The 18,750-nt window shown below is 32.9% G+C and overlaps 1 protein-coding gene across 1 annotated transcript; it reads left to right on the top strand.

The window, feature by feature from the left end:
• Window positions 1–242: 242 nt before the first annotated feature.
• LOC129229660 (histone-lysine N-methyltransferase SETMAR-like) lies at window positions 243–6,737 on the top strand. Its single transcript, XM_054864019.1, has 2 exons — window positions 243–389; window positions 5,755–6,737. The coding sequence occupies exons 1-2, from the start codon at window positions 270–272 to the stop codon at window positions 6,511–6,513; spliced, it is 879 nt and encodes a 292-aa protein (XP_054719994.1). The 5' UTR covers window positions 243–269; the 3' UTR covers window positions 6,514–6,737.
• Window positions 6,738–18,750: the final 12,013 nt, after the last annotated feature.

The following is an 18,750-nucleotide window of genomic DNA, read 5'->3' as shown; positions in this document are numbered from 1 at the left end:
TCATTGGCGGAACGAAAATAATCTTGTTTCACTTCAGTACTTAAGTACAATTTCTTTTATGGATTTTTGTCAAGTTTGAAAATAAAAATATGTGACTAATGAATGATGGTTTGCTGCAAGCGAGAAATATCAACCAAAAGTTAACAATAATTTTACAAGTTTAAGCTAGATTGCGAAGCCTGAGACAAAATTCGTCTTTCGTTGACTGGCAACAAGAGGGGCATGTAGGACAATGTTTGTAAACAAATGGAGGTTTTGACGGTTTTGACATGGCCATGGACATGGCGAAAATACAAATTTATGTAGAAGATATTAGTGATGGAACAGAATCTCTTAAAATATCATTCATAAATGACTGTGATGAATCGAAAGTTTCCTCGCTTGTCAAGGTGAGCGTTTGTTTTTGAATGCATTAGAGAAGGAAAAGGAATTAATTCACCTTATATCCGTGAAGCAGCCTCGGATTATTTCTTCATATTTACATTTTTGCGCGATGTCTTATACTTTATTTTGATGTATCCATTTATTTCTTTCCATTTTTGAAATTCTGTATCTTCAGTTTTTGTTTAGGACGGCTAAGATATTTATCAAAGCAGGTCCGGTAGCAAAAGTTTCCCGGGGTACTCTCGTTATGATCGTACTCGATATGCATTTTGGGAAAAGACATCGAAATACACATGCAAAATTACTCAATTATATTCTGTTTTTTAAACGGGAAGAGGAGGCAGGAGGAGGTACATTTGATCCTTTGATTGCCTCATAAACTAAATGACAGCCCGTGTCAAAGTATAGAGGACAAAGCATGCATTGCAAATATTTAAGGGGGCACAATTTTTCTTTTTTACTAAAGTCATTTGTAATTTGTTTGTAATTTAATGAAATCAGAACAAGATGTTCTTTAATATGAGGAGGGAAAAACTTGATCAAAAATTACTTTCAACGTATTTTAAAAGAAGGGAAACAACAGAAATTGTTTAAAAAATATTTTGGAAGAAGTCAGCCTCGATCTATTACCAGTTCTGGAAAAGTTCTTTGATAAAATTGTAGAAATTTTGTTTCTAACAAGAAAAATGTGTGTCTTAAAAACTATGGTATCAAACTGACACTGTGGATAAATTAAACTGATAATGTAAATACCAGTTTGTTCTTTTTAAATAACAGAATTGATCTGAATGATCATAATCCAATGTTTGACCATTGTAGACCTATCAGTTAGTGACAGAACACAATAAAATCAGTTAGGAATGCATGGTACATTCTATGTCATACTCCATGGCATGTAAAAGATTCCGTGAGTATTCATTTGGCTTTAAGCACTCTTGACAAAATTAAATTCCTAGTGCTCTCTAGCATCGAAATAGCCCAGGTTGCCTCTATCTCGTGGAGCCTCAGAATGCCAATGGGAATGGCTATTCACCCTATAGTAGATAGAGGTGCTTTATGATCTTAGATTATGACCAGTGGCTCACACAGGAATTTTTTTAATTCGCGGGGGGGGGGGGGGGGATCCATAATCGAAGGTCCACTATTTTCATAACATAATCAAATACGGATCTAAAGAAATTCTTTAGATTTTATCGATTGTCGAGATTAAAAACATTAAAAGAATTATTAAATAATTACTTAGCAATAATAAAATAAAATAAATTTCTTAATAACAAATATTTAATTAAAATACCAAAAAGCTCTTGAGTGGATGTATTTACTTTTCTCATAATTAAAAATAAAAACAACGAAGCAAAGTCATTGTTACAGAACAATTTATGTAATTTATGTTCACATAGAGTTCAATTTTGCAGGGGAAGAAAGAGAGAAAATAAATTTAATTTTGTTCATTTATTTAATAACTAGTGGTACCCGCACGGCTTTGCCCGTAATAGAATATTAAAAGGTCTTTTGGTTCGCCTGTATATTTACAAATATAATATGGTGAATTTTCTCGCAAATTGGCTTGTACCCATATTACAGTTCCACGTTATGATTATTTCATAATTTACTCGTCCATCTTATGATAATTTTGATCTTAAAGTTGGAATAGAAGAAAAACCACATCGAATTTTCGAAAAATCGCTTCGAGGTGCACACCCCCATGCAACAAACTAACTTTGTGCCACATTTCATGAAAATCGGCCGAACGGTCTAGTCGCTATGCGCGTCACAGAGATCCGGACAGAGAGATATCCTGACAGACAGAGAGAGATCCGGACAGAGAGACTTTCAGCTTTATTATTAGTAAAGATTCTGAAATTATTGTTACCTTTGCTTGGAATTTTTTTTCGTACTACATACATAGGATTATAGTCAATCAGAAAATCCTCAATAGTTATGGGAGGGGTGCGGACCCTCTGGGCCCTCCCCTTGTGTGCGCTACTAATTATGATAGAGGTGCGCTAATGGAGACAAGATCTTGGGGAATGCAAATATGGTGATATACCAGGAGCTGGCTAAAAAAAAGCGATCATGTGGTGCTTTAAAAAATTTTTGATGAGAAGGGTACTTATACATAAGCAAATATTTATCGCTCGGTCTGCAAGGACGGGTAAGGGAGTGGTTGTGCAGTCAAAAAACGCGAGCTGTCTGCAGAAGTCTTCTGTAGACTTCTGTAAAAAATCTGCTCATATTTTAAAGGTTTAACCTAAAACCATTAAAATATCTTTAAAAAGGTCACTTGAATTTTTCAGATTTAAATCTGAAGATTTCTTGCAGAAATTATACAGCAACTGAAACTTTTTCTGCTCAAAACTAGACATTAGGGAAGACTGTTGTATCTTGGACCACTTCTAAAATTTTTTGGTTTTCAAAAAAAATAATGTGATTTTTATGGTTTTTAGTTTTTAAAACTTAACTTCAAGCCTTTTCGCATAAGTAAAAAAATATTTCGGATTATAAAAAATTATTTTTCTGTTTTTGTATATTTTTCACAAATTTTATGTAATTTGGTCCATGGTACATAATGCTCGTGTACCTTGAGACAGACCTCTTGTACTTGCTTAACTGCATAACTTACGTTGTATTCAAGTTTATTGGACCCACTTTCATTCAACTTTCTTAAATGCCTAGTAATGGTTGACCTGCTCACTTTGAATACTTTTTCGGCCACTCTAAAAGTAATTTTTTGTCAGGATAGGATCATTACTTCTTACTGCTTCAATAGCATTTTGCAATGCCTCAACATCTACTGGATCCCTCTTGATTCCAGTTTGACTTCGAGACATGATGAAATCCAACTTAAAAAAAAAACAATCACTTCAACCGATTATACCTATTGTACCTTGAACCACTGGCTCAAGGTAAAAGATGGAGCTTGGTTTTAAGGTACATAAGGGTTCCTGTTTATACAAAAGTGGCTACCTTATCTAACAGCTGCGTAAAAAGTAAAGAATAAATGTTGAATACACTTACTGAGAGGTAGGCAATGGATATAATGATCAATCAATTAGGTTACACTACTCTTTAAAAGTCCAATTTCATTTAAGTAACACTGGAATTATTTACTTTTGTTTGCACAAATCACAGAACAATTACTGTCCACATAAAAGTCGGAGTTTCAACCTACAACTCACTCTGGCAGGTGGAGAGACTGTCATGGCTGACATAGTACAGTGATTCCTCACTAGGTAAAAGAGCTAGCTGATTAGAGTGCATGGCGCAAGGTACACCATGGTCAAGGTACAACAGTCTCCCCTACATACATGTAGGTGTATTCATCTACATGTATTTTAGTTACAAATTATGGGATTACACTAATATATTTACATGTACCTGGGCGTGGTTATTGCTGTTTTGCGTAGTGCGACCCCAAAAACATCGATGTATTGAAACATCAAGCTTTTTAATGTATATCCTACAAAATAAACCTGTAAAAATGTTTTAATGCTAGAACTAAATTTACAATAATCATGTTATTAACTAATAATATTTTTTTTGAAGTGTTAAAGAAAATCTAATAATAATAATTATTATTCCTAATTATTAATACTTATGATTGGGCAATTCAGAAGATAAATGACTTAATAAAAAGGCAATTTGGTCGATTGAACGAACGTCATAAATTGACTGAAAGAAATTTTATTTATTGAACAAACATCACTGACTGGTTGAATAAATTAACGTTCGTTAATTAATTCAACAACAGATTGAGAAAATTAACGTGATTCATTAAATATTATTAATTAAATAAACGTCATTGATTGTATACATGACTGATCAAATGAAAGTGATTGATTGAATGAACGCGATTAACTAGACTTACTAAATGAGCTTCATTGATTGCTTGATTAAACGCGATTTATTTATTTAATGAACGCGATTGGTTGATTGATCAAATGGACGTAACTGATGGAATGAACGTGATTGATTGAACTAACGTAATTGAATGAACGTAATTGATTGAAGTTGCATGATTAAATGAACGTGGTTTAATAAGCGAATGTGATTTAATGAACTTGATTGATACCAACTGCCCTCTGCGTGTTTGGCAATCACGATTCGTCCCTTTAATGTCAAACAACACTTGGTGCAGAAAAGCTTAATAAAGAGGACAGCATGCAAATATAATATTAAGAATTTCAGACACGTGTTTCAGATGTACAAAGAATCCCCTTTTCAATCCAAAAGAAATGCATTCACGGTGTTTGCTTACGCACACTTTACTTTGCTTTCGAGTTTTTTTTTTATTTTTTAATCACACAAATGTAAACGTTTTACTTTTATTTTTTCTAACTGTGCATTTAGTAGGAGACAAAGCTACTTTTGATTGACTTATTTTTTTTTATGCTTAAACCAAAAATGAACGTTGGAAACATAAAATAAAAGTACAATTGCATACACTTGATTTGAAGTTGTTACATAGAACCACTTTTCCTACAGAACTTCACTTTTTGTGTCCACGAAAAAATGTTTTCCCGTACAAAAACTGCAATTTTTCCTTTGCTTTTTGGAATTTGATTATAAATATGAAATTATGAATCAAAATAAGGAACAAAATAAAGTCATTTATTTTTAACTAGCTGCTTCGCTCGGCTTTGCACGGTCTACCTCGAAAATGAAACTTATGTCTAGTGACGCGTGTTCAACAATCAGGCTTGAACAATTTTTTTTTTTTTAATTTCCCGACAGATCGCGGAAAAATAACCAAAAGGAAATTTTTTAAATCCCCCGATTGTAAGAAAATAGTCAAAATAAAAGCAAGAATTTTATTTGTTCACAGTCGAGAAAAAAAATGGCAACAGATCTTTTTTCTTAGTGATTTTATTCACGCTAATTATATGCAGACGATAATTTTCCAATTCAAAGTTGATTTTCCCTTGTTTAAAAATGCTTATAACTTTCCTGTTGGTAATTTTAGTGACTTTGTAGCTTCATTTCCACGAAAGAAAAATCTTCTTAAGGGGTATTTTTTGCGGGCTTTCGAATGAAACTAAAATTGAACAGATTGGATACTGTTTTCGGGTAAAAAGAGCCATTTAGTGCCATTTTTTCGGGTCCTAAAATTTAAATTCGAACGGTTCGGTACTTTTTTAGCGTTCGAAAACTCCCCTACGTTCCTTCTCGAGTGTCCAAGTACCTTCCTGCCAAATTTAGTCGAGATCCGACGTAAACTGGATTTGTGTTCTATAAGAATCATACATACACACATACATATATATGTTCTTCGTTTTATTTCTATAGATGTTCTAAATATCAGGAAATGATAAAAAGTTATGCTAAATTTGAATACTGTATACTATACCGAGTATTTTTTTCTTTTTTTAGTACAAGTCCTGCTGTACTTTGAGTAGCGAGTCATGTGCTGAAGACTTCGAAAGTTATCCCGCACCATGTGCCTGTCCCAACGAATGCGAATCAAGTTGCTCTTGTGCCTTAGGTGGTAACATAGCATACAACCATGGCATCTTAGCTGAAAAATACCTGAATCCCAAGACTGTACCCATAATTGAATGTTCCAAGTTTTGTACTTGCAATGCTGCTTGCAGAAGCGCTGTCGTACAGAAAGGTATTACGTACCAGTTACAAGTGTTCAAGACTCCATCAAAAGGTTTTGGTGTGCGGACGTTGGAATTTATACCGAAGTTAGCCTTTGTGTGCGAATATGCTGGTGAAATAATTGACGTTGCGGAATTGCGAGAAAGAATGAAATGTAGGACTTCGCAAGAACCTAATTATGTGTTTGTGCTTAAAGAGCATTCTTCTTGCAATAGCGTACTTACTATCATTGATCCTACATTCATTGGTAATGTTGGGCGATACCTGAACCATTCCTGCTCCCCAAATTTGGTTCCGGTTCCTGTTCGTGCAAATAGCATGGTACCAAGGATATGCTTCTTTGCGAAAGAAGACATAGAACCTTCTCAGGAACTTACTTATAACTATGCTGAACAGTTTGATTTCAATGAGACGATGCTGAATGAATCTCAGCGCGAAGTTGCTGTAAACAAATCGAATCGTAAATGTTACTGTGGTAAATCAAATTGTATTGGATACCTTCCACTTGATACAAATTGGCTCATCTGAAGTATGTGGTAATATAATCATTAGACAGTTATTCGCCATATTGAGTTGTAACAAATTCAATTTTGATCTCAATTTTAGCTCCGACCTCTCTTTACGCAAATATCATGGTATCGAGTATATGTGCTTTGCGAAAGAAGACACTGAACCCTTCTGGAGTCAAGGCCACCCAATAATTATCTCTTCAAATAAACCCTATTTTTATTATTCCTCTTTATTATTATTTTTTTAACCTGAAAAATTGCTTTACTGACATTCACAAAACCACTTTAAACCACCACCTTGCGGTGATTAACAATACTAAAGAAAAAGGTAAAACATTCTATTCCATGTGTTTTCTGTGGGGTAAATTACAGGCTTCAGACAGTTTATGGTGTAATGTAATTTCAGAAAAATAGAAAAGAAAGCTTCCCACAAACACGATGAAAAATTACTGTCATTCACTAAGCGTCAAAGCAAGTTATAAGTTGCGACATTTGTTTGTTTTACCTTTTTCATCCGTCATTAGACAGAGGCTGCAGCGCCCCCTATAGTTTATTGGAGTTGCGAATAGAACTCTTTTAATTTTCTTTTTGAGTTCTTAACTGACAGCTTGTGTTTCTTTGAGTTGTTAACCAACAGTTAGTTAAGAGGTTGAGAGTTAATTCGGAACTCCAGCGCTCGAATACGCTACCTTGCGGTGATTTACAAAACTGCAAATGAAACTAAAACATTGCCACGTTGCGTTCTACGTGTGTCTGTTGATGTAAACACAGGCAGTTTGTTCTGAGTATTTATTAACGCAATCGATGTGTCTTAGTTTGCTTTCAGCTACAGAAATTAACAGCGAAAATTCTGGATTAACAAACTTGGATAACGTTATACAAGGTAAAAAATTTTATTGTTTGTATGAATTTATAAGAATGTGGGGTTTTTTTTTAATCTTAAATTAATTAAACTTACCATATTTTACAGCAGCATTTAGTTGGAATGAACAGTACGCAAAATATTTTCTTGAATATATTATCGTAGAACAAAATGAATAACCGAGAAAGAATTTACTTTATTCCTTTTATTCTCAGCTGAAAGGTTTCGCCAAATTTGTTTAGGGTTATAGTTTTAGTATAGTGCGAGCAAAGTAGCCTTGGCGAGATTTCGCGTTTTTAGTTAAACCATTTTTAATTTTTATCATGAGTGGAATAAAATGGTAGTAAGATTACAGAATTCGATAAGTGAAAAGAAATAATGGTCAATCAACTGAAAAGAACACTACCACCATATATCCGTGAGAATTTTGTTGATGATTTGCATAACATGACACAATTAAATCGTAACTCAGAAATTAGAAAAATCGAAACAGAAAATTTTTAAATTAACCGATTCGGGAATTCGAGAGAAATAACTCAGCTACAAATGGAAAACAATAAGCGCTATCCAAGTAAGGCAAAAAAGTATCATCTTCTTTCGATAACAATTTGTAATGTCATATTGAATTTTCTAGCATTAATTGTTATTTTTGTCAGGCCACAATTATTATTTAGTTTTATCAAGAATTGATAAATATCGAATTCAACATCGTGGAAATAGCTGCTTAGAACTGCGAACTACGTAGTTTGCATTAATCTTTGACGTTTAGTAATGCTTCTTGAATTCTCATTTCTTTCTACGTGGGCCAGAATATCCACAAGACTTTAAAAATTTATTTAAAAAGAATAAAGCGAAAAAATCATACGTACGAACAAAAATCACAACACTTTTAGCATTTTCTTCGTTACCATGTGCGTTTGTTTTGGTTTTTAAGTCCGCCATTAGACAGTGACTTCAGTGCCCCCTATAGTTCGTTGGAGTTGCGAATTGTGGCTACAGTTAATTAACATGATTTAATAAAATATGAAATAATTTCAAAGTCAGTAACAATCTAATTTATTACTAATTAAAATTAATGACAAAAATAAAACATAAATAAATATTATAATAATCAATGCAAAAAAAAAAAAAAAAGATTTCAAATTTTGCAGCAATGGTAGCAACCTCTAAATTTCATTCAATTTTTATTTTTATGATACGTGAATTTTTTTTTCATCCAAAGGAACAAAATGAGAGGGTGCCTCATGAAAAAATAACATCTTCAAAAATAAGACGCACCCTACTATGTGTATGCACATAGGCATGTATGTGTGTAAAAGTGTGTGTGTATGTGTGAGTGTATGAGCGTGTGTGTGGGGGGGGGACATGGATACCACCGCCCAGGAGAAGCAGATTTCGGGGAACAGTGCTCAGGACCAGAGCAGGCGCGCCTGCAGAGGCCGGTAGGCGGTCGTGCTGCAGAGGCTCTCGGTCCAGGCTGAAAAAGGAACCACAACGCCAAGGACGGTCAAATAAAAACAATTAGCAATCGTGATTGCTCAAAAAAAAAATCACTGACATTAAACACCTAATTTTCTATAATTTTTTAACAAGTCTTTAATTACTTTTCCACATTTAGGACTTTTATTATTGCCTAAGAATTGTGTCACGACATTTTAAAAATCAAGCTATGCTGTTTTTCCTAAATCACTTATAATAGCTTCAAAATTTTCGCCCTTCATAAGCATTCTTATTTGTGGGTCAATGAAAATAACTTCCTTAGTTTTTGCGTAAGTAAGTGAAGGGAATTGTTCCTGCAAATATTGAAACCTACACCCTATTTTATCCATTGCTTTTAACGGAATTCTTCATTAATCCCAACTTTATGTGTGAAAGTGGGAGAATATTTTTTTAAATCAATTAGAGACCCGTTTTGGATTTTTTTTCACCCGCAATATATTGTTTCCGTTATGACCATTTCTTTTTGATGCAATGTTCATGTTTTGCCCTTCTGTCCCACTTGCACAGAAAATAGCAATATTTTGTAGAATCGATTTGCAGACCAATGAGAATGGCAATTACTTTAAAAACTTTACATATGCTCCCAATATGATGCGAGTAGTCAATTTCTTGAAGCAATATGTTCATATTTTCGTAATATTGTTTCAAAATCCAAAAATAAGTTATGGGAACCGATGGCAGGGCATTTTCACGCGCCGAAAGTCAATTTTAACTGCCGTGATCTTACGTGAAACCGAAATGATATGGAACGCCTAGCAACTCTGCTCAAAGTCACAAACATAAAACTTATCAAAGTGAATTTGGTTTCTACTCTCTTGTTACATATTTTATTGCTGTAATGAGTAAAAAATATGTGTCGATGGATCAAATGCATCTAAAAGGAAAAAGAAATATACTTAAAACTGCTATTCGCAACTCCAACGAACTATAGGGGGCACTGAAGTCACTGTCTAATGGCGGAATTGAAAACTAAAACAAACGCACATGGTAACGAAGAAAATGCTAAAAGTGTTGTGATTTTTGTTCGTACGTATGATTTTTTCGCTTTATTCTTTTTAAATTAATTTTCAAAGTCTTGTGGATATTCTGGCCCACGTAGAAAGAAATGAGAATTCAAGAAGCATTACTAAACGTCAAAGATTAATGCAAACTACGTAGTTCGTAGTTCTAAGCAGCTATTTCCATGATGTTGAATTCGATATTTATCAATTCTTGATAAAACTAAATAATAATTGTGGCCTGACAAGAACAACAATTAATGCTAGAAAATTCAATATGACATTACAAATTATTATCGAAAGAAGATGATACTTCTTTGCCTTGCTTGGTTAGCGCTTATTTTTTTTCCATTTGTAGCTGAGTTATTTCTCTCGAATTCCCTAATCGGTTCATTTAAAAATTTTCTGTTTCGATTTTTCTAATTTCTGAGTTACGATTTAATTGTGTCATGTTATGCAAATCATCAACAAAATTCTCACGGATATATGGTGGTAGTTTTCTTTTCAGTTGATTGACCATTATTTCTTTTCACTTATCGAATTCTGTAATCTTACTACCATTTTATTCCACTCATGATAAAAATTAAAAATGGTTTAACTAAAAACGCGAAATCTCGCCAAGGCTACTTTGCTCGCACAATACCAAAATTATAACCCTAAACAAATTTGGCGAAACCTTTCAGCTGAGAATAAAAGGAATAAAGTAAATTCTTTCTAGGTTAAACATTTTTCATTTTGTTCTACGATAATAAATCCAAGAAAATATTTTGCATACTGTCCATTCCAACTAAATGCTGCTCTAAAATATGATTAGTTAAATTAATTTAAGATTAAAAAAAGCTCATATTCTTACAAATTCATACAATAAAAAATTTTACCTGGTATAACGTTATCCAATTTTGTTAATCCAGAGTTTTCTTGTTTACGCGTCCACCATTTAATACTTTTTTGAAAGAAATAAGGAAAACTAACATTATTTTGAGAAGCTCGAGAATACTCATAGGGGACGAATTAATTTCTGTAGCTGAAAGCAAACTAAGACACATCGATTGCGTTGATAAATACTCAAAACAAACTGCCTGTGTTTACGTCAACAGACACACATGGAACTAAAACGTGGCAATGTTTTAGTTCATTCGGCAGTTTTGTAAATCACCGCAAGGTAGCGTATTCGAGCGCTGGAGTTCCGAATAAGCCAGCCTATATAATTCAACGAGTATAAGTGAAATTTCTTAAAATTGGAGGGTGATAGAAAATTTTTGCAAACATATTCTTTTTCAGCTCCTTGAAATCTGTAAGAAATACCCAATAAAGTACAATGAGGAAGAGAAAATTCGTTAACATTTGTTTTTCAGTGTATTCAATCGTTCATCTATATATATAAAAATGAATGTTTGTCTGTATGCCATCCATGAACTCAAAAACTACTGGCAGATTTGGCTGAAACTTTCACCGTTTGTTATTTTTGGTACTGGGAATGTTTATAGACCAGTTCGAAAAAAATCCGATCGATAGTTCCTTTTTTATTCCAATTTAAGTCACAATCCATTGGATAAATATGAATAAAATTATCGGCTGCAGAAATTAATTCGCGTGAAAGATCTCATTGATAAGAAGTTAGCTGTTGCCATTTTTCTTGAGTTTGAACAAATAAATTCTTTCTTTATTGTTTTATGGCTTTTCATACAACGGGGGGATTTAAAACTTTTTCTCTTTGATATTTTTAGCGATTGATTGATCTTGCAAACTGCGTGAGTACAAAATTTGAGTATAGTCACGGCTTCACTTGATACCTGGACCGATTATTATGAAAATTGCTATATATATGTATTTGTCCACGGAGAAGGTGCATAATATGCTCATTGAAGCCACTCGCCACCAGGTGGCACTGCAGAGTAGCAACTTCTGCCCCGTTCAACCAATTGTCATGAAAATCAGTATAATGATGTATTTTTTGTTGGCGTAGCAACGCGCGTCGGGTACAGCTAGTCGTTTATAAAAATTACCATGTCTGTGAAACGAACAGATATGTTTGGATGTTTTCAATTAGCTGGAGTTTCTTTCTGGCATCTTCTTAAAGGAAAGCTGCCTCCTCCTTTGTTCCTCAATGTATCCAGTGTTATTAAACCTCCTAAATTTTTCTCATAAATTTGTCATTGCTTGGGTACGTAACTTTACCCCCTAACAAGTAACCCTACCCAAGTGTGAAACACCGCTTTGAATAAAGCTTTGCACATCAACAGAACACTTAAAATTTTCGAACGCGTGTTTTTTTAATTAATTAATTTATTTATTTTTTTATTTTTTTATTATTATCGGCAACAAACAACTTTAACGGTATGAAATTTGTCCCCTAATGTTAGACGCTATTAAAGGTAGAATATATTCGTTTATTTTAATTTTAAATTTTACTTAGAAAACTTCGAATCATGATTGAAAATTAAAAAAAACTAGACAAACTAAAGTTGACGTGCTTCAGGGATTTTTCTGAAAATACTGTTTATAGGGGTAAACTATTCTTCGCAATATTATCCCGTCACGGTGAATGACCCCGAAAATTAAATCTATCGTAAGAAAGTCATGTTATATATCAATAGCTGTTTTTTAGCTTTACAATATTTTTTGATTTTTCATTCTACTATTATTAGGAGAGAAGTTACAGTCATTTGTAATAACACACTTTTAATTTTTTTCACAAATTTCGAGTTTTTTTACAGGCCCCCTATATTTCGAAAAATTTTCAAAATAGATTCAGTAGAAATCTAAAAATTGGCAGGGATATTTACCTTGTCATATGCGTCCTTCATGCCATTTTTTTTTTTTTTTTTTCAAATCGACAACGTTGAGGTTAAGAAGGTGATTTATGACTTGGAATTGCTCATCGGCAATTAGCTGCGCGACGGGGTAAAATTGCGAATGATGGTTTTTCCCTATGAATAATATTTTTAGAAAAATACTGATACACGTCAACTTTAGTTTGCTTAGTTTTTTCAAATTTTCAATCATTATTAGAATTTTGAAATAAATATCTTTACTAATAATAAATCTGAAAGTCTCTCTGTCTGTCAGGATCTCATCTCTGTGACGCGCATAGCGCCTAGACCGTACGACCGATTTTCATGAAATTTGGCACAGAATTAGTTTATAGCATGAAGGTGTGCCCCTCGAAGCGATTTTTCGAAGATTCGATTTTGTTCTTTTTATATTCCAATTTTAAGAACATTTTACAGAGCAAATTATCACAACGTGGACGAATAAATTACGGAATTATCATAACATGGAACCGTAACATTTGCAAGCAAATGAATATAACCAATTCGCGAGAAACTCATCATCCATTATTTGTTAATATACAGGCGAACCAAATGATCTTTTCATTTTCTGCTACTGGCAAAGCTGTGCGGGTACCACTAATTTAAAATAAAAGAATATATTCTACCTAGTAATTGCACTACCGGTATACCGGAATACCAAATACCGGTATTTCGAGCAATTTTGCAATTCTGTAATACCGGTATTTGCTGAGGTAAACTACCGGTATTTTCGGTATTAGCTGAAAATAATAAATAGCTTCAATATTAAAGAATTTTTAATTTAACTTATTGAATATCTACTAACATTTTAAATGTGTATTTCTTTTTCATTGCTACAGAACCAAAATCAATCTACTGATGTAAAAATTTTGCCTCAAAAGCACGAACTAATAGAAAATCATGAAACAAAAGTAGCGGAAAGATTGCAAAATGATATTGTCATTACTAGATGTTGAGATGAACAGGGGAGTGCACAGAAATTTTGGGGCCCGTCACAAATGACTTTTCCGGGCCCTCCTCCTTATTGTTTACCCCTATATTTAACCCATAGTTTTAAAAATATTGGGCCCCTGTCAGACTCGGTTCCGGACCAACAGGTGTCCCTTCTCTCTCTATCTCTCCCCCTTGCACGCCCCTGGAGGTGAATCGCATTTTCGTGCACTTTTGTGCACCATGTTTTATTTTTTTTCCATTTCCATCTTCGTTTTCCCTTTTGTGAAAATTAATTTCGAGTGTAGTTTTGAATGCATTTGTCCTATGAACAATTTATTCCAACCATGTATAGCAGTAATGCTTTAAGATTTATTTTTTAATTATTTGTTTCAATTGTGCTAAATTTTGACAAAAACCTTTTCTCGTTAGCATACCAACTTGTAATTTGTTGTCACCAGAATTGGTTTATTGTCCTACTATCTGGCTTTATACTTTGCAAAATAATATTTAGAAATTACATAGAGACCTGAAAGTTTGCATAGGGGTAAAGCATAATATAAAGAAACATATTTTCAGATATTTACATAATTATAGTTGTAAAGAATTTTGAAAAGAAAGCGAAAATGAATAATTCAAGTTTAGTCTCGCTGATCATAAATTTCAATTACACCTTTGACGAAATATTAAATATAGATTCGCAATGTTGCTTAAATGTAAAATTAAAGATTTTTTTAAAAAATTCTAAGCACTTTCAATAATGCACTGGCAGGACAAAATAACTTTTCTGAGTCAGAAAGGATAATTTATGTGTTCCTGTAGTTTTCAATTATTTCAAGAAAATGGCACCACAAACAAAGGAAAGTGCAGCTTGAGTTAATTCAAACCAAACTTTCCCTTCAAAAAAAAAGCATGTTTCAGCGCTCAAATTTATAAATTTATGATTAAAAGCAGGAGAAATTCTCTACATAACTTGAGCAGTACTTTTCTTCGTTGTTGGTGTCATTTTCTTGGAATAATTGAAAACTGCAGGAACGCTTAAATGGGGTTGTTTCCTTCAGTCAAAAGTACTACTTTTAGTCGCTGAAATTGATAGAATAAACAAAAAAAAAAAAAAAAAACAAAGACCCAGAAAATATTTTTATTTTCCCAACACTTGTTTTTTTTATTAATTTTTTTAAATGTTCGATTTTTCAAAAAAGGCGTGGTCTTGTTTGAAAGACGTTACAAATGATGCATTTTGGCGCATCTTTCTACCACGGTTCCACGTTATGAGAATCAACAAGCGAATTAAAATTGCGCTCTACGCTTGCTATCAATCATATCGTTGCCAATGTACGTGAGTAAAGATGCGAATTAAATATTTTGGTCTGTGAATGGCAACACTGAATGGCATTTCATCATTTGTGATGTCATCGGGCAGAAACATAAACAATGAAAGTGCACCGATTTAAGTAATATTTTAAAAATACTGAACTTAAACAAATTATTTAAAAAATGGTCGTATCCCATGTTTTTAAGCATGCTCTTCAGAAAAAAAAAAATACTTTTAAAATTTCGGAAATGACCCCATCGTCCTTTCTGAGCCAGAAAAGTTATTTTTTCCTTTTGAGTGCATTAAGAAGCAGTGGCGTCCCGGGGGGGGGGGAGGCACCCGTCTGGGGATTTTGGAATTCCTCAAATTTTCATACGCTTAAACATCGTTTTTTTCGTTTCTAAAATAATACAATTTTGTTCTTCATATTTATTGCCATTTTACTTTTATGGGTAAGGAAGAAGCTCGATTTTTAATCACGTCAAAGCAGGGTGTTTTGAGCAGGACTGCGGAGTCGGAAGGAAAATGGCCGACTCCGACTCCTGGATTTTAAAACGCCCGACTCCGACTCCGGATTTTTTAAATTTTTTTTTAATTGTATTTTTTCAACTCCCTGAAATATTATTCCTTTTTATGAAAATTTCGCATTTCGTTTTTTATTGTAAACTCAAGTTGCATACAACGTTAGAAATTCAATTTAAAAATCAAGTTTTCCAATAGTTACGAGTTAAAGAGTGAGATGACTTAAAAATTAATTTTAAAAAATTTAAAAAGGATTACCTGTAATTTGCCCCCTTTAATGTTTAATAAATGGATCTTGATCAAATCGTGTGCTTTCAATTTTTGAAAGTTGCAACTTGAAAGAAAAAAAGCTTTTTTTCTAAATCCAAGTTCTTGAGAGGGGGTGGTTTGCCCCGGTTGATACCCATCTGGTAGATGACACCCAAAGTTAATTTCAGAGTTCATAAAAAATGTAAATACTTTAATTCTGAAAATTTTCACGAATATATTTTAAATTATATTTCATCAATAAAATTTCAACGAAAATAGGGCACATATATGTCAGGAGCTAATTTTACACAAAAGGCGGCGGTGTACAAATTTGTACGAATAGCTTTTACTATACCTATATTTCTTCTTCGCTAAATTTTTAATTTAAATTTTATTGGCTGCTTTAGAATTAACCTTAATATGAAGATTTTAAGATTAACTGCAATTATTGAGTGTTATAATCAAGAAATCATTTACACTTATTTTGTTCCATACTTTTTAGTGATAACCAAGCTTACAGAAATAATCTTAAAAAAGAAAAAAACATTAGATTAATTCATCGAATCGTTTGGATTCTTGCTTTCGTGCCAGAACTTCTTTGAATTTGCCGATCACCCTTAAACGTTTCAACCTTAGCTACGGGCCTCGACTTACTAATTTGTTACGTTTCTTTTACTATTTTATATAACTGAGATCTAACAAAACACTATATTTCTATTTTTATTTGAAAGTGATTACTTGAAAATGTTAGGCAACAAAACCGTTTGCTGACAGTTGCTATTAGTTAAGTTAAAAAGCAAGCAAACTAGGGGACGGCTACTGAAAGTTCGGTAAGCACTCAAGCGAACTGATTGCCATAATGGTAGTTATTTTCTCATCAGTATCTTTTTATACATGTAATCGAACCAACTGGTAGTCAATTTTTAAAAAATGCAAGGAGAGTCAGTGAAAAAGAAAGAAAAAAAGAAGCCCGGAGTCGGAGTCGGCATGTTTTCTAACGACTCCGACTCCAAATCCTTTATCCCAAAATCAGTCCGACTCCGACTCTTCGACTCCGACTCCACAGCCTGGTTTTGAGTTCTTTCAGTTCAAGCGGAAAACGAATGAAAGTAGCGATTGTTTCTCATTACTATTACTGCCCAAGGCAACGTCGGGTATTTTTGCTAGTTACACATATGTATGAACTATGTAGAGCACAGTTTGATTTAATGCCTCAATCCACACAGGTTTGGTAATTGCTTCACTAACATGAATGAAAGTTAGTAAATTAACTTAATTATGTGTTTGTTATTCTTTTGGTCTTTCAATGAAGTTCAGCGTTTTATTTTCCGGCGCCGCAAGAGTTGAATTAATGATCTCCGTTAGACGCTTTCATGCGAATTTCCTACTGCATCAGCGTCTTTAAGATTTCTGCAGAAGGAGGAGGAGGCTTATTTTTTTTGACTAACTTGTCAGTAGCCAAGGATTTTTTTGCACAGATTTGTTTGTTTCGAGATTTCTTTTTTACTGACTCTTCCTATTATAATGTGTAGATTTTGTGATATGCGAATTATAAACCTTTAAATCAAGGAAGTCGAACTAAAGGTAAAAAGGCGATGACAACATATTGCTTTTACAAGAACTAATATTAAATTAAAATGTGAAAAAAAAAAAGACTCTTAATTCCAAGCTCAAATTAAGATGAATCTAGCACAGCGTTTCTCAACCTTTTTTGATCCACAGACTGGCAAGTGGTTTTAAAAAATTGGTCGCCCGGTATTTTTTTTCCCCTCTCCTTTTCTTTTTTTTTTTTTGTGAAAAAAGGAAAAAAAAAAAAAACTTGCATTTATATATAAGTACCACAAGAAGCATCTGATTGCTACGGACTGTTTGAGATTCCCCTCCCACCCTTTTTTTCTTTGCAAATAAACAAAAATAATAGTAATATATACATTTTTTTCTGACTGGCCGTCCGTCAACCATTTTGCGAACATCTTAGAGTCCCCCCCCCCACTTTTTCTACAAAATAGCAATAATAATCAATGAACAACAAATACAAAAAAATAAATCTTTACTTAGTATTAAATAACTATTACAAAAAGTATTTAGATGTTAAAAATAAAATAAGTAATTTTATAATAATTAGACATAAGTAATAAATGTTGCTGAAAACTCAGATAAAAGAACGAATTTTTTTTTTATTTCCAATGTCAGATTATGAACAGTTACAACATGAATGTAACAGGAAACAAAAAAAGAAAGGAAGAACAAAGAACTAAAAATGCTGCAACAAAGTTTATTAATCCAAAGTACGAAAATTAATCCCAAAATTCGTGAAAGAAGCCTTTTAGAACACTTCTTCTTCTTCTTCTTCTTATTATTATTATTATTATTATTATTATTATTATTATTATTATTATTATCATTATTATTATTATTATTATTATTATTATTATTATTATTATTATTATTGTATTTTCATTTTTTTTCCGAGTAAGGAAAATTTTTAATGTGGAGAAGCAAAAATCTCTGAGGACCGATCAAATTTTTCTGCGTTACCGGTTCGCCGGACCACCGGTTGAGAACCGCTAACCTAGCAGGTCAGAACACATATGAAATTTATATCTATTCAAATTGTTTCTAGATAATATGCGAAATACACAAAAGGAAAGATAATCAACACTACTGAGATTTGCTAGTCGCAAACGCAGGATCAATGAAGAAAATTGAAAACCCTTTTAAAAACCTTTCTTACATACTAAATTAAATTAAAACTATTTTATTTGTTAATTAATAGAAACTGAAAATGGAGGGAAAAAATAACAGTCAACAATGAAATCGTTACCAATCGTTTGAACAAGGCCTAGAATGACATTTAAAATTTGCTTAAAAGGTTATAATTCGAGTGCTATATAACTTGGAAATTCCAAACAAATTCCGTCAGATGCAGAAAAATTCGTTCTTTCAATTGGCACTTGTGAGTGTTAGAATATGTTTTCACTCGCAAAATCGTGAAACCTGCTAATTTTTGAGGTTTTTAATTTGTATCTTTAGTAGTTAAAGTCTTATAAAGGTGAGACGTAGCTAA

The sequence above is a fragment of the Uloborus diversus genome, chromosome 9 (genome assembly GCF_026930045.1).
Source record: "Uloborus diversus isolate 005 chromosome 9, Udiv.v.3.1, whole genome shotgun sequence".
Classification (NCBI taxonomy): Eukaryota; Metazoa; Arthropoda; class Arachnida; order Araneae; family Uloboridae; genus Uloborus; species Uloborus diversus.
This window is presented reverse-complemented; position numbering and strand designations above follow the sequence as displayed.

Bases quoted from the DNA above. Each gene is read 5' to 3' on its own strand.
- LOC129229660 (XM_054864019.1), top strand. From the start codon at position 270: ATGGCCATGGACATGGCGAAAATACAAATTTATGTAGAAGATATTAGT. The intron at 390-5,754 runs GTGAGCGTTTGT...TTCTTTTTTTAG, and splicing joins AAGTTTCCTCGCTTGTCAAG to TACAAGTCCTGCTGTACTTT.